We start from the raw sequence: 14,917 nt of genomic DNA, 5'->3' as shown, positions 1-14,917 counted from the left end.
GTCGACCTTCACCATGGTCTGGAGGGGCACAGAGACATTGTGAGGGACAGTGACCATTGAGGGGTCGTGAGTGGGGAAAGGGGGGAAATATATGAGATGGCCATCTTAGTAATATTGGTGATTGATTGTTGATGGTTGTTGATTGATTGGGGAATATATTATTGATTAATCCGGATCCTTGGTGTGGGGTTTCTTATTGACTTGAATTATTGTGTCTTTCATATTGATTGCGCTACGAAAGCGTATAAATCAGAGATCTTTCTGGTGGGGTCCTCCCACGGTCCGGGGGTCACCGAGACCAGGTAGTTACCAGGAGGACCACGTAACAGAAATTGGGGGCTCGTCCAATTGAATTCCGGGATATAAAATTGTATAAAATAATAAAATAATATTTTTATTAATTAAAATGTATTAATTAAGTATTAATTGGTAAATTTTTGGGAAATTGTGGTAAAGTTTTGGGTGAAGGTTAACAGGTGTTAACGATAGGCACCATGGCGTTTGTGGCACAGAACTTTGCGGTAACCCCGAGTGAGGCACAGTTCCGAGCGTTACTAAAGTCGGACCTCTTGAAATTGGCCAAACATTTTAACTTGGAGGTCCGAACTAATTTGAGGAAGGCAGAGTTGCAGACCGCGGTGATACAATCTATGGTGGGATTAGGAACATGGGACGAGTTAGCCTGGGAGTGGCTACCCGAAGAACCAGAAGACGTTGAGCTCTGGAAACTGGAGTTGCAATTACGGAGCCAGGAACGGATCAAAGAAGAGGAAAGGAAAGCAGAAGAGAGGAGAGAAGAGAAACAAGCAGAGGAAAGGAGAGGAGAATGAGAACTCCAGGAAAGGTTAGCAGAAGAAGAAAGGAAAGCAGAAAAGGAAAGATCAGAAGAGGAAAGGAAAGCAGAAGAGAGGAGAGAAGAGAAACAAGCAGAGGAAAGGAGAGTGGAACGAGAACTCCAGGAAAGGTTAGAAAGGATGAAAACAGAGGAAAGGAAAGCAGAAAAGGAAAGAGCAGAAGAAGAAAGGAGAGTGGAACGAGAACTCCAGGAAAGGTTAGAAGGGAGAAAAGCAGAGGAGAGGAGAGCTGCAAGGGAACTCGAAGCAGAGGAGAGAAAAGCCGAAAGGGAATTAAAGGAACGTGACATGGCGCTTCAGCAAGAAATTAAATTTAAGGAGCTGGAGTTAATGAGAGAACGGGGAGAGGTACCACCCTTGCTGACTGGGCCGACACATAGCCAGAACACCTGGGATGTGGGCAGACATGTGAGGCTGGTTCCACCCTTCAGTGAAAAGGAAGTCACTCAATTTTTTCCACACTTTGAGAAAGTGGCTCGACAGTTAAACTGGCCGGAGGAGGCCTGGACCATACTAGTGCAAAGTGTGCTGGTGGGTAAAGCTCAAGAGATTTATTCGGCGCTACCAATGGACCAATGTGCAGATTATGAGGTATTGAAGAAGCACATCCTCAAAGCCTATGAGTTGGTTCCTGAAGCTTACCGGCAAAAATTCAGGAATGCCAGGAAGAGGGAGAGTGAGACCCATGTGGAGTTTGCCAGAGTGAAAGAAAACATGTTTGATCGGTGGTGTGAGTCAAAAGGAGTCGGGAACGACTTCGAAGCATTGCGTGACTTGATGCTGGTGGAGGAATTTCAACGGTGTGTCCACGAGGACATCAAAGTGTACCTGCAGGAAAAGAAAGTACCGAAGTTGTGGGACGCAGCCACCATGGCAGATGATTATGCCTTAACACACCGGATAGTGGTCCACGAACCTAACTCCTCGCCTAGATCTCCGCAGGGGAGTTGTGGAACAGCAGGTGCGGAGAACGACAATACATGGCGGCGGCCTCGAGATGATTATGGGGACAACGCTGATGCCCGAACTGTTCGAAATCAGGGGGCTACGGGCCCAAGACAAACTTATTTTCCGGGGGGCCCGAGGCAGACCACGAGTTTTTCCTCCGGGCCTACTTGCGCTTTTTGCAAGAAACCTGGACACTTGATGTCCAGTTGTTACCTCATGAAAAGGGAAAACCCAGAGCGGAGTCTGACTATTACCACTCCGAATGCGATGGCAAGCGTAAGAAATCGCCCACAGAAGAGTTACCAACCATTTATTTATGAGGGGTTGGTCTCACTCAAGGGAGACTTGACTAACCCAAGACCTGTTAGGGTATTGAGGGACACAGGAGCCCATCAATCCTTAATGCTTGAAGGCATTTTGCCATTGTCAAAGAGTACCGCAACTGGTGATAGTGTTCGCTTACAAGGGATCGGTGGCTGTGTAAGTGCCCCACTTCATGTCATCCATTTGGAATCCGATTTGGTGTCAGGACCGGTCACCGTCGGTTTACAAGCCACGCTTCCTGTAGAGGGAGTATCTGTGATTATCGGGAATGATTTGGCCGGGGGGCAAATTCATGGTAACCCGAGGGTGGGTAAAGAGCACCGCAGGGGAAATAACACCACCCCAGCTCGGGATGGCGACAAAAGTGCCAAGTTATTTGTAGGGGGGCTGAACTTCAACACAGAGGAAGAAGTTCTGACCTCTGTCTTCAACAGATATGGGCCGCTGGTGGAAGTGCGGGTGGTAAAAGACAGGGAAATGCAACGGTCAAGAGTGTTCGGCTTTGTCACGTTTGCAAGCACCAAAGATGCCAGGGAGGCAGAGAAGAATTGGAATGGTAAGGATTTTGAGGGTCGGACCATAACAGTAGGGAAGGCATTTCGTAGGCGTCGAGAGGTCCACAGAAGAGGACCACTTGGCGGTAGTTTTGGTGTTGGCAGCAGCCGATATTACTATGGAGGCTCCCAGAGTTACGGCATCTCCCGAAAAGAATGATTGGCAGAGGACTGGCCGAGAAGGAGACCGCCAGTCAGGTGACTGCTGGGACAAGGGGTCCCACCGTAACTGTTAGGAGTCCGGAGAAGTTGAAGCACTCTATATACGGCGGAGCCGCCGCGCCTGGGCTCCTACACGGGCTAACCGTGAACGCCACATTCTTAAAAGGCGTCCCGGTAGGGAACGTTCCTACACGGACTAACCGTGAACTCCACGTTCTTAAAGGCGTCCATGTAATGAACTTTCCTCCCCGGACTAACTGTGAACCCCACCTTCCTTAAGGCGTCCATGTAGTGAGTACTCAGCTGGGCCTCCATCCAAGAGCAACTACAAGTTGTTGACGCTTGGTCTAGAGGGAATTACCTTGGAATCTTTGGGTGAGTTTTGGTGATAGTTTGTTGCTTTATTTTTGACATGCGATAATTGTGCCTGTGGGGAACTGATGATTTGGGGTATCGGGTTTGTTTATCAAAGTTGGCCGGCCCAGAAAGTTTTCGCGGGGTTCAAACTTTCTTTCTTGAAGGGGGGGGAGTGTTACGGATCCCGGAATTAGGTGAATTACTATTCATGTCATTGCTTATTAATGTTTATTCTATTAAAGGTTGTTGTGGTTAAAGGGTTAGAGAGGCTCCGGATAACAGGAGACCGGAAACGGGATAGTGAACCGGAAGAAGAAAAAGAAGACACGAGGTCCTGGAGAAGCGGCGATCTTCTTCCTCCTCGCCCAGCTCCGACGCGAGCGGTGTCGATATTGAGCAGCGTGGGGAACGCTGCGTTTGAAAGCCCGTCTGGCGAGAGGAGTTACCTGCGCGGGGTAATTACCGGTTACGCATCAAGTTGCCGTGGGTTCGTGCACGGAACCAAGCGTCCGGCCCAGTTCGCCTCAACGTCTACAAGGACGCGTACGGGTCGCACCTTGGGCCTCGCGCGCTTTGCGAGCCGCGCTTTGCTTTGCAAGGAGGTGTGCGCTGCAGCAGCTGTTCCCGGTACGCGACGGGCACGTTTGGAGCACGTCAGCCAGGGGTTCGTTCAACCACCCGTGTGCGGAGAAGTCGACCTTCACGTTGGTCTGGAGGGGCCCAGAGACATTGTGAGGGACAGTGACCATTGAGGGGTCATGAGTGGGGAAAGGGGGGAAATATATGAGATGGCCATCTTAGTAATATTGGTGATTGATTGTTGATGGTTGTTGATTGATTGGGGAATATATTATTGATTAATCCGGATCCTTGGTGTGGGGTTTCTTATTGACTTGAATTATTGTGTCTTTCATATTGATTGCGCTACGAAAGCGTATAAATCAGAGATCTTTCTGGCGGGGTCCTCCCACGGTCCGGGGGTCACCGAGACCAGGTAGTTACCAGGAGGACCACGTAACAGTCCCCTAATACTTCCCACTATCCTTTTAATTATAGTGTTGAAGAATCCCCATTGGAAGAGCTGAAAAAACAAAAATACAAAAAAAAAATCGTCAATTTCGAGCTTTACGCTACCCCCTTAATAGAAAAGTGGCTGCCATGTATTGTTGCTGCCACAATTTAACTGTACATCAGGGCTGGCTGGATTCGTTCTACAGATGTATCCCAAGCACGCTGAAATGACAAACCAACTGTGTAGTGGGTGTTGCACGAAACTCATTTTCTCGGCCTCTCTTGAAAACTGGCTCCTGGACTACTACGAGACATTTATCTTTATCTCAATGGAGTACCTCTTTTCCAAATATTGTCTGGCAACTCAGTATCCATCACTTCTGTCTCTCAGAAAAGCTGTGGATTCCAACGCTCTCAACATTGATGGCATTCCCATGATGAGGTGGAAGCTCAAGCCTATTGCTCTCACATCGCAGACAAGTTGGTGGTCACTGTTTTTTTTACTGGCTCTGCTGGTCTTATTCCCTCTTCTCAATCAGCCTGTGAATCCTCACAACTTATCCAGGATGTACAGAATGTTTCAGTAATCATATAGAACCTGGTTAAACTACCAAAGGCCAGGCTTACTACACACCACTACATTTTCACAACTCTTTCTTCCTGACTGGTGGGGACCAACTTCCCGAGGATGTTCAGTCCCAATCTTCGCTCCAGAGCTGAAGGTAGGTGGTGTACTATGATCTCATGATACACCCCCTATCCTTTCCTGGGACCTTTTTTACCCCCATTAACCATACCTAACCCAACCATCTTACTTATGGGTTAACATGTTCCCTCCCCTCCTGTATCTCCTTTCCTGTTCATTCATTCTCTTACTTGTTGAATCAAAATGTGGCCTCACTGCTCCACTATTAGTTTGTTTACTGTCTTTTTACCCCCTGTCGACTCACTCGACACTGAGTTTCGATCTTGTTTAGAAAAATGAAATGCATAACTACCTTAAAAATCTGTAAAGCAACATACTTGTTCTATAGTTATAGTTATAATAAAACTGTTAAATTATAATTTAACAGTTTGCTTGAAAGGAAGAAAAATATGCCAATTAGGGCGTTTACAAAGAGATTCTCATCCCTGCAGGATTCCATGTCTCGAAGAATGACTAAGCTGCAGTGTGATGAAATTTGTTTTGGAAGCGCTTGTTAGCTCGTGAGGAAAACACATCGCTGGGATCCATCCACTTAGTGACTTTGAAGCCTTTTGGCTTATATACTGGTCAATGGTACACCTCTAACTGTGATTGGTGAGGATGCCAAGTTGTATCTGGACCCAACAAGCGCCATCACTTGTTGGTTCCAGATTGAGGGTGTTTCAAACCCGACCTGGGTTTGTCCACAGCTGTAGACATTCACAAGTACCTTTGCAGAGGTGTTGTGTAACATATTCAGTTGTATCAATACCTGCACTGTATTCTTTAACACATGCTTGCCCATTATACAATACAGTTCAGGTAAATGGAATTTGAAACAGAAGCTTCATATAGCTAAATGATAGGTGAGCATAACGGAATGTCTATTATCAAATTTGGAGAATTGTGCAGCCAAACAATTGTCATCTGTGAAATGTGATCGTCAAATAAATTTCGATGATTGTTATGCAAAATCCCATGATGACTGTGCCAGTGGTTCTGCTGGGCATGGATAGCTGGCAAGCTGTGTGGTTGCCATTAAATTCAGCAATTGGAATTTTGCAATTTTTTATTTTACGTTAATTTCTAAGACTCGTAGGGGAGTTTGCACAGCTGAGGACCCCAGGAAATAGCGGTGTACTGTTAAATGTTTCATGAGAACATTTGGCAACAATGCACAGGAAAACGTATTATCATATATGGGATTTAACCTGGGTTTAGAGCATTATGAAATGAGTGCTGGGATGGGAATACCCATATGGCAACTTGCTCATTTACTCATTCAGTGATGAAAATGAAGGTTGACATACAGGTGGTGTGGATGGTACATGGAGAAAGGGAGAGGAAATGACAAAATGAGAGTTAGGGAAGCTGTGCTATTGAGATAGAGGATAATTCAGTGTTAGTGGGAATACTTTCTCTTGGCTGGCAGGAGGCACAAACCCCATATGTAGGCAGATGGCAAGACAATGTTCATTGATTTGTTTGTGCAACAATATTTCTAGCTGCATCTGCTCTATTAAATCATTAACTTAAGAATGCATTACATTTGTACTTATATTTCACCAAATGAAGGAGGCACATGGAAGAGGAGGTACACACTGACCTAAGGCAAATTAATAAACTCAAACTCCACCCGTCGACAGAGGATATGACCTGACAATAGGGCAGCATGACAACTCTTGGGACACAATAAACAAGGGAATGAATGTAGGTCGGGTGGGAGAGTGGGAGATCGAAAAAAAAAGAGAAAAAAAGAAAGAAAGACAGACAGGGGTAAAATGCAACTTGCAGGTAAAAGAACAAGGTAGCCTATATATTGTAAAGAACACCTTTTGATAACAAGCTCTTTTTTGGTGAAAGCTCATTACAGTTAGCTATTTATTATTAGTAGATGACATTTATATCTCTGCATTTGGAATAAAGTGCCAGGTTGTACAGCTTTTCCCTTTTACTCCCCAACCTGTGCATACTAAGCTCCAGCAGATTTTCTCACACAGTAACCAAGGAAACTTAGACGAACGTCAAAACATGTGCTGTAAGCCACGCACCTGGCTTACTTTGTGTCTATGCACCTGTTGTTCACTCTCTTCACTCCTTCATTGGCGAAGGACCTATATTCACGATAGAAATGACCTGTCTCACCATCAATAATCCTCCTGTGTCTGTGTCATCAACACAGAGTGCTCCTGCAGATATCATTAGAAAGTCTGCCATCCTGCCTGGTGTGCACAGATTGCAATCGATCATGACCACAGTAGGTGAGGAGCCCCCTCGTTTGTCATTAAAAGCCTCGAAATGTGCTTCATTCTGTGGATGTTAATCCGAAATCTTCCAATGTGAATCCCTGGAGTTGTAGCTGTTCCAACTTTAAGGAAAACTCAGTGTATTTCGTTCTCTACTTTTTCTGTTTCTATCTTCATCTCACACTACATTAGGAGTTCTGTGGTCAGAGCTATTCTGATGTCGTGATATCTCACACTCTACTGAGGATATAATTGGACAATTTCAAGCAATTTTGTATGAAGTCATCAGCCTTGCACATGGTTACAATTAAAAATGCATAAATGCAAAAAACTAAACGATGGATATAGTATGTAAAAGATGAAAAGAAAAACGTTGCTTGTTTAACTTCTTTCAAAAGGACGAAATTGATTTTTTTTTTTTAATGATGAAAAAAAAATTGAAATTTTTTTGTTTTGTCAGACCCTCTGATTTTCACAGTATATTGGCAATCACCTATTTGAATTAGTACTTTTATGGCTAAATGCTGTATATCGACCATATTTGCAAAAAAAAACGAGAATGCCACTCGGTAGAGCGCATACCTCCGCCAGGCTAAACAGTTTACATTTTATATCTCACGGATCTGGATTCGGACCTGAACAAAAATATATTTGGATTATTCTTGTCACCCAACTAATCCACCAAGTTTTGTCATAATCCGCCCACAACTTTTTATGCCTCCGCCGACAAAATCGCCGGAGACATTATGTTTTCAGGTTGTCCGTCCGTACATCCGTCCGTCCGTCCGGGCTAAACCTCGTTTTTCTCAGCAACCATATGTCCAATTGAGACGAAACTTTCAGGGTAGGAGTAACACCCATGCAGAATGTTTTTGTGATAATTGTGATGCCGTAGGTCACGTGGTATGGCAGCCATCTTCGATTAATAGCAAATTAATAGCATTGTCTCAACAATGGATGGAGGTCCTCAATGCCAAACAGGAAATTAGAGCTGTCTCCCTCGACATATCACGTGCCTTCGACACGGTCTGGCACCCCGCTCTGCTCACCAAACTCTCCTCCTTTGGTATCCATGGAAATCTCCACGCATGGCTGGCGGACTTCCTCTCTAGTCGTCGTCAACGTGTGGCCCTGAATGGGTTTCTCTCATCTCCTCTTCCTGTTCAGGCTGGAGTTCCCCAAGGCAGTGTTCTGGGCCCCGTGCTTTTTCTGGTCTTCATCAATGATCTCTCTGACTCTCTCGAAAATCCTCTCTATCTCTTTGCTGATGACTCCACTCTCTGCCGCTCCATTCCTCTTCCCTCAGATCGGCAGTCTGCTGCCTCCTCACTCTCTGAAGACCTGGACAAAATCACAGACTGGTCAAACAAGTGGAACATGTCTTTCAATCCTGACAAATCTCACACTCTTACTATGTCTCTCCGAAAAGATCGACTGGACAACCCTCCCATCTACTTTCTCAACAATCCTCTCCAAGAAGTTCTGTCGCTCAAGATTTTGGGTCTCACTATCTGCCATGATCTTTCTTGGGAAAACCACATTTCCAAGCTGGCCTCCAAAGCCAGTCGCCGACTGGGCATCCTCCGTCGTGCGAAGTCCTTCCTCGGCACACCTGAGCTCCTCACCACATACAAGGCTTTCATCCGCAGCTCAATGGAATACTGTTCTCCCCTATGGGCTGGTGCTCCTGCCTCACACCTAGCTCGGCTTCACGCTGTTGAAACCAAAGCTTTCAGAATTATTGGAATCTCCCGCGATGAAGCTATCTCTGAGGGCCTTTCACTCACTCACCGCAGGCAGGTAGGTGGTCTTTCTGTCTTCTACCGACTCCTCTCCGGCCTTGCAACCCCAGCTCTCTCTGTGCTCTGTCCCCCAAATATTCCTACAGGTCGCACAAGATCTGCCAGCAACCCTCTGATGGTTAAACTGCCGAAATCTCGGCTCTCCGCTCACCTTCACTCTTTCATTCCTCTTTTCTCCCGCCTCTGGAACAAACTCCCTCACTCCCTTCAATCCCACTCCTCCCTCCAGGTCTTTAAAACAGCTGTTCACCACCATCTCCTTTCTTCCCCCATCCAAAACCTTGATCTTTTCTACCCCCGCTAATTCACCCCAGATCCACCTTGTTTGAAATTCCAACTTCTTTCCTGGAAGTCCTGGCAGTGTCCATATGTTTTATACCTCTCCCACTGCCCCCTTCCCACGCCCCCCCCCCCCCCCCCCAAAGCCCTCGCCCTCTCTCAGATCTCTCGATGTCTCCATGTCTCTCGGTCCCTGCTCTCAAATGTTGTGTTTGTGTCCTTCCCCCTCTCTCCCCATCCTGTCTACCGCTCCCTATGTTATATGTTTTATGTGTCGGTTTGTCTTTCTGTGTGATTAATGTTCGCTCTTTCACGAGCCTCGATCTTGTATACAAAAAAAAAAAAAAAAAAAAAAAAAAAAATTAAAAAATTATTTCTCAGAAACCGCCGAATGGAAAATTTGAAACTTGGCACATTGTCAAGTACTCCCAATGGGGAACAAAAGCAAGATAATGATGACATCCTCGGGGAAGTGGTATACCAGCCAAAAATGTTTTAATCGAATCCCTTATCCTAAAAATCTGAAATTGCATGCACATGATCTATGACCCATTTGTATTGAAATATTAAATTTATGACATCTTAGGTCACATCGTTTAGCAGCCATTTTGGATTGAAGGAAAATATTTAATAATTATATCTCTGAAACCGCTCACTCTATCAATGCGAAATTTTACAAATATCATCTAACAGCACTGTTGCATATAGTTTGAAAATGACGATGTCATAGGTGAAGTGGTTTGGCAGCCATCTTGGATAGAAAATGAACCTTATCCGATCAACACAAAACTTCACAAACGTGATCCACTACCCATACACATGCAGAGTGATGGCATCTACCCATTGTGGGACTAAGCCGAGGCATATTGCTGACACAGTCGCATTGTTCTAGTTTTGAAATATCTTGCTAAACATCGTTTTTGGCCCCGTCTCTAAATTGTGAAGAATCTGTTAAAAAAATAACATAAAAAAAATCATTCAATCCGGATATATTTTTTTAATGTCCGGGTCTTCACTGGAATTGAATCAGTTCATCCTTGTCACACACCCAATCTGTCCACAAAGGTTTTGTCTGAATCCGTCCATAACGTTTTGAGATATTCGGCTCACAGAAAAACAAACAGACAAACAGGGCTGAAAACACAACCTCTGTCCACCTTCGGTGGTGGGGGTAATAAATAGATGTCCCCTAATTGAGAAGTCAGAATGTGGATATGGAAAGCTCTTGTGAAGAGTGGAAAGTTGTGGAGCAGATCATATTAGATCATATTACAATTGATGATGTCTCTGACCTTGTTCTTCCCATGTTTCAAGCGAGACCACTGTACCTGAACGATGCAATTCCTGATGATTTGCATGGAAACATCGACTCTATCTATATGTCGATAAAATTTGACAATAAATCACAATATGAATCTCCTGAAAGTGATATAGTTCTCCAGTTTGGTGTTGTCCAGTTAAACTGCATTTACATCAAACCACTCTTTTTATTACTACCTTCAAACTCTAATGCCCTGATGAATCCAGATGGAGTCTTACATTTTTGATTTTCAAATAACAGGAAGGTTGTGTAAGATCAAGAATTTTGATGATAAGCCGGTTTTGCATAAACTTCTGTGTAGGTGTGTGTGTCTGTCTGGGCCGTAACGTTTTTCCCATTTGAGTTATATCATCAAATTTTCAACAAAGCTATATTATATGGAGAAGGCAAATTAATAATTTTGTCAAAAGTTCAAAGGTTAGCATGACATAAAATCATAAATTTTCATTCAATTGACCTGAAATTTTAATTTACCATTTCAGTTTTGTCTGAAATTAGAATACTAGCAAAGGTTATGAGAATACTAGCAAAAGTATCCAGCGTTGCCGGGTAAAAATGAGTCGCTTCTTAATGGGAATAATATATACGCAATCTGGGTCCATCATCTGAAGCGAATTTTAAAAATAGATCGCAGGTACAGTGGAATCTGATGCAGTGGAGTGACACCCTATCCCATGGAAGTTCCACTCACAAACTGACGAAGTACCAGGCTATGCTTCTGCAATTTAATAAACCATTCGTATAAGACAAATGACATTATTTTGTTCCTTCAGCTGACAGTTTCGTTCAGTTTCAGTAACACACACGCACATAGTATCACACAGAGTAACACACACACACACACACACACACACACACACACACACACACACACACACACACACACACACACACAGTAACACACACATAGTAACACACACACACACACACATAGTAACACACACACAGCAACACACACACAGCAACACACACACAGCAACACACACACACACACACACACACACACACACACACACACACACACAAGTAACACACACACACACACACACACACACACACACACATAATAACACACACACACATAGTAACACACACACAGTAACACACACACACACAGTAACACACACACACACACACTAACACACACACATAGTAACACACACACACACACACACAGTAACACAAACTCATAGTAACACACACACACACACACACATAGTAACACATACACACATAGTAACACACACACACACACATAGTAACACACACATACACATAGTAACACACACTCACACAGTAACACACACACACACACACACACACACACACACACACACACATAGTGTTACGGATTCGTCACTTCCGTTGTTGTGGTTCTCATCCACTGTAAACATTTTTGGTTGCATGTACTATTATTGTTATCGTTTAAGTGATATAGAGATAGCTGTTTTCAAAAGGTAGAAAAAGTTAGTGTTTTAAAAGAAACCGGAAACCGGATCGGGAACCGGACGAAGAAAAGGAAGAAGAAGAGGAGAAAAAAGAGGCGGAGCGGGTGAGCTCGGCTGTTGAGGTTTTGAGCAAACGCTGGTGAACGGGGGTCACTAGCGAACTTTGGGGTTTCCTGGGAAAGGGATTCCTGCGACAGAGTTGTTATCGCTGTGACAGATAAACCTGTGTGACAGGTTTTGCGGTTGATTCCGAAGAGAATCATTGGAGTGCCGTTACGTCTCGAGAACGGACCGTTGGCCATTTTGCCTCGCGCTGGATTTTCGCATCGCTCCAGGTTTTTCACCTCGCTTCAACCATTTCACCGCATCCAGACGTTAACCTGGTGTGTGTGTGTGTAACGTGGATTTTGAGTGTGAATTTGCGGTTCGCCGATTGGGAGCCGTTGAACGTCCATACCCAAAGGTGTGATTTCCCAGCCGCCTCTTGAGGATACTTTAGCCTATCTTTGGCAGTGTGACTGTCAACCGAGTGGCATTCTGGTCTCGATACAACATCATTCTGACGATCACTAGAGCGTGGATCGACTTTGGTTTGAAGCTGGGACAGTGGGACAGAGACATTGGGAATGTTATTTTCGCTCACTTGGAGCACAGTGAGTTATATTGTACGAAACTGATGGTACCATCATAGGAATGATATATTGGTTGTACAATTGATTAATATTGTTATTGTACTGTTATTCTTGTATGACCTTAATACAATACTTGTTTGTTGGTAACAATTGGTGTGGTTTCACCATTGATCTTTAACACGCAGAATAACACATCTTTCTGCCGTGACTCGTCTCGGGGCTCGGAGGTACACCGTGACCGGGGTTCGGGGAGGAGCACGTAACAATAGTAACACACACACCGCAGAAACATGATCTCGTAGCGAGATGCGTCTATCTATCACCGGCACCGATCTCAAAAGCGAGATGCGTATATCTATCACAGGCACCAATCTTGGCGAGACAGGCGAGATGCGTTTTACCTGACAAAGTAAAAAATAAAAATAAAAATAAAAATGACACCAGAACGGGAATGCCAGCCTCGCTTAAATAAATGCATATATACAAAAATCACAAGATATGGTAAATCTTGTCAGATTTCACTCCAGATTTGGAAAGTATTCAGTCTACAGCATCCAATCCTCATATCTGAATCCAGATTTTGATGATATGCGTCAATTATGTCATGATAATCGAATGTGTTTCCAAGGCAAGGTACGTTTGAGTAGGCCAAAACAAAATGGCGGCTTAAAAACCTAGCGAGGTGCAGTGGGCTGACCAAAATTGTGGGCCGCCATATTGGTGCACCACCACATCGGGGTGTTACGGCGTAGCCCATCAGGCAGAGCCATCTATAACAGTGTTTGTCCGTCCATATGTATGTATGTATGTATGTATGTATGTATGTATGTATGTATGTATGTATGTATCTATGTACAGTATGTATGTATGTCCCCTCAAACGTATAAAAATCAGAGCTGAGGATCTGGTCACATGACAGGGTGATGTGAGTACATCTGATGTCATTACGGCATACGCGGCTGACTCTCCACACTCCTCCATTTTGATTTATATGCTGTTCATGCCAAACACATTGGCGAACCTGTCATGTATCACAATTGCCATGCTCTACCTTTGCGTTTTTCATTCAGTGTGAAACACAAACAAACCGATTGTTAAAATGACCATCAAATATCGAAAGCATCGGCGTTACGGTCTCTCCAACAATAGGGTGCATGTGGGCCTTATGCGTGATGACTCACCTTTGTAATGCTTCGGACAAATTAAGCCCAGGTTTCTTCATACAGTAGTTTATTGTTTCAGTAGTATCGTTTTCGTAATAATAATATAGTAAATATAACCATAATATTTTAATCCCAATGTCGTGAATGGAAAGTTCATGGATTGAAGTGGTGTATGGTTCATGATCAGTGATGAGCGTTTTCGGCACAAATATTAATAACCGAGGAAGTAAGGAATTCACCTAAGTTTTTTTATATTGATATCATTTTCGAAAAAATGATAAGATAACGTTAATATTCTAGTAAATATAACTGTACACTTTAATCCCAATGTCGTGAATGGAAAGTTAATGGATTGAAGTGGTGTACGGTTCATGATCAATGATGAGAGGTGTTCGGCACTAATATTAATATCCAAGGATGGAAGGAATTCACCTCGGTTTTTTTATAGTAATATCATTTTCGAAATAATGATAACGTAACGTTAATATTATCGTAAATCTAATCATAACACTAATCCCTTCATAGTGACTGCAAACGTATTGGAAGTTAAAATATATCAAGTTCTACATATTAAAGTAGCGACATTTTTGTGTCCGTTACGTCATTATGTCGGCTAACTGCACCGACCGACATTTGAATTTGCAATTATACCCGCTCACTACGGGAGCTGCAGAAAGGACCATTCATCTCTGGGGTATATGGATTGCAGTCAATCTATTGTCGGGTCTCAAGAACATTGGATGTGTGTTCATTTACCAAGTTTCATGTGGAGAGATCGCCAAGTGGTTTAAGCATTCTCGACTAGACGAATTTATGGAAAAAGGCTGGGACAGTCCACCTTGTTGTATAAACTTCTAGGTGCATTTTTGGGTAAAAGTTGGGAACCTCACTTTTTAACAATTAGGGTATGCTGAATTCGATTAACCCAGTTCCCAAGCCGAATTTTGAGTTTTTGAATTTTGAGTTTTTGAGTTTTGAATTTCCCACTTCCCACGTGCACAATGTGAACATCTATGGATGATGGCAGGTACATCAAAGAAACGGCGTTGTACACCAATTGATGCTGTTTTAAACAATCTACCGAGAAGTTTGTCCACAGCGCTGCTACCATTTCGCGCATTAACTGGGTGT

The 14,917-nt window shown here is 43.8% G+C and overlaps 1 protein-coding gene across 1 annotated transcript; it reads left to right on the top strand.

Annotated features, from left to right (window-relative positions):
- Positions 1 to 865: 865 nt before the first annotated feature.
- LOC144891085 (uncharacterized) lies at positions 866 to 10,769 on the top strand. The gene is made up of 3 exons (XM_078773467.1): positions 866 to 964; positions 1,052 to 2,346; positions 10,537 to 10,769. Exons 2-3 carry the CDS (start codon positions 1,143 to 1,145, stop codon positions 10,767 to 10,769), a joined length of 1,437 nt encoding a protein of 478 aa, XP_078629593.1. The 5' UTR covers positions 866 to 964; positions 1,052 to 1,142.
- The last annotated feature ends 4,148 nt before the right edge of the window (positions 10,770 to 14,917 follow it).

This window comes from Myxine glutinosa, chromosome 3, assembly GCF_964187855.1.
Source record: "Myxine glutinosa chromosome 3, kmMyxGlut1.1, whole genome shotgun sequence".
Lineage (NCBI taxonomy): Eukaryota > Metazoa > Chordata > Myxini > Myxiniformes > Myxinidae > Myxine > Myxine glutinosa.
The sequence above is the reverse complement of the archived record's forward strand: the minus strand, read 5'-3'. Positions and strand labels throughout refer to the sequence as shown.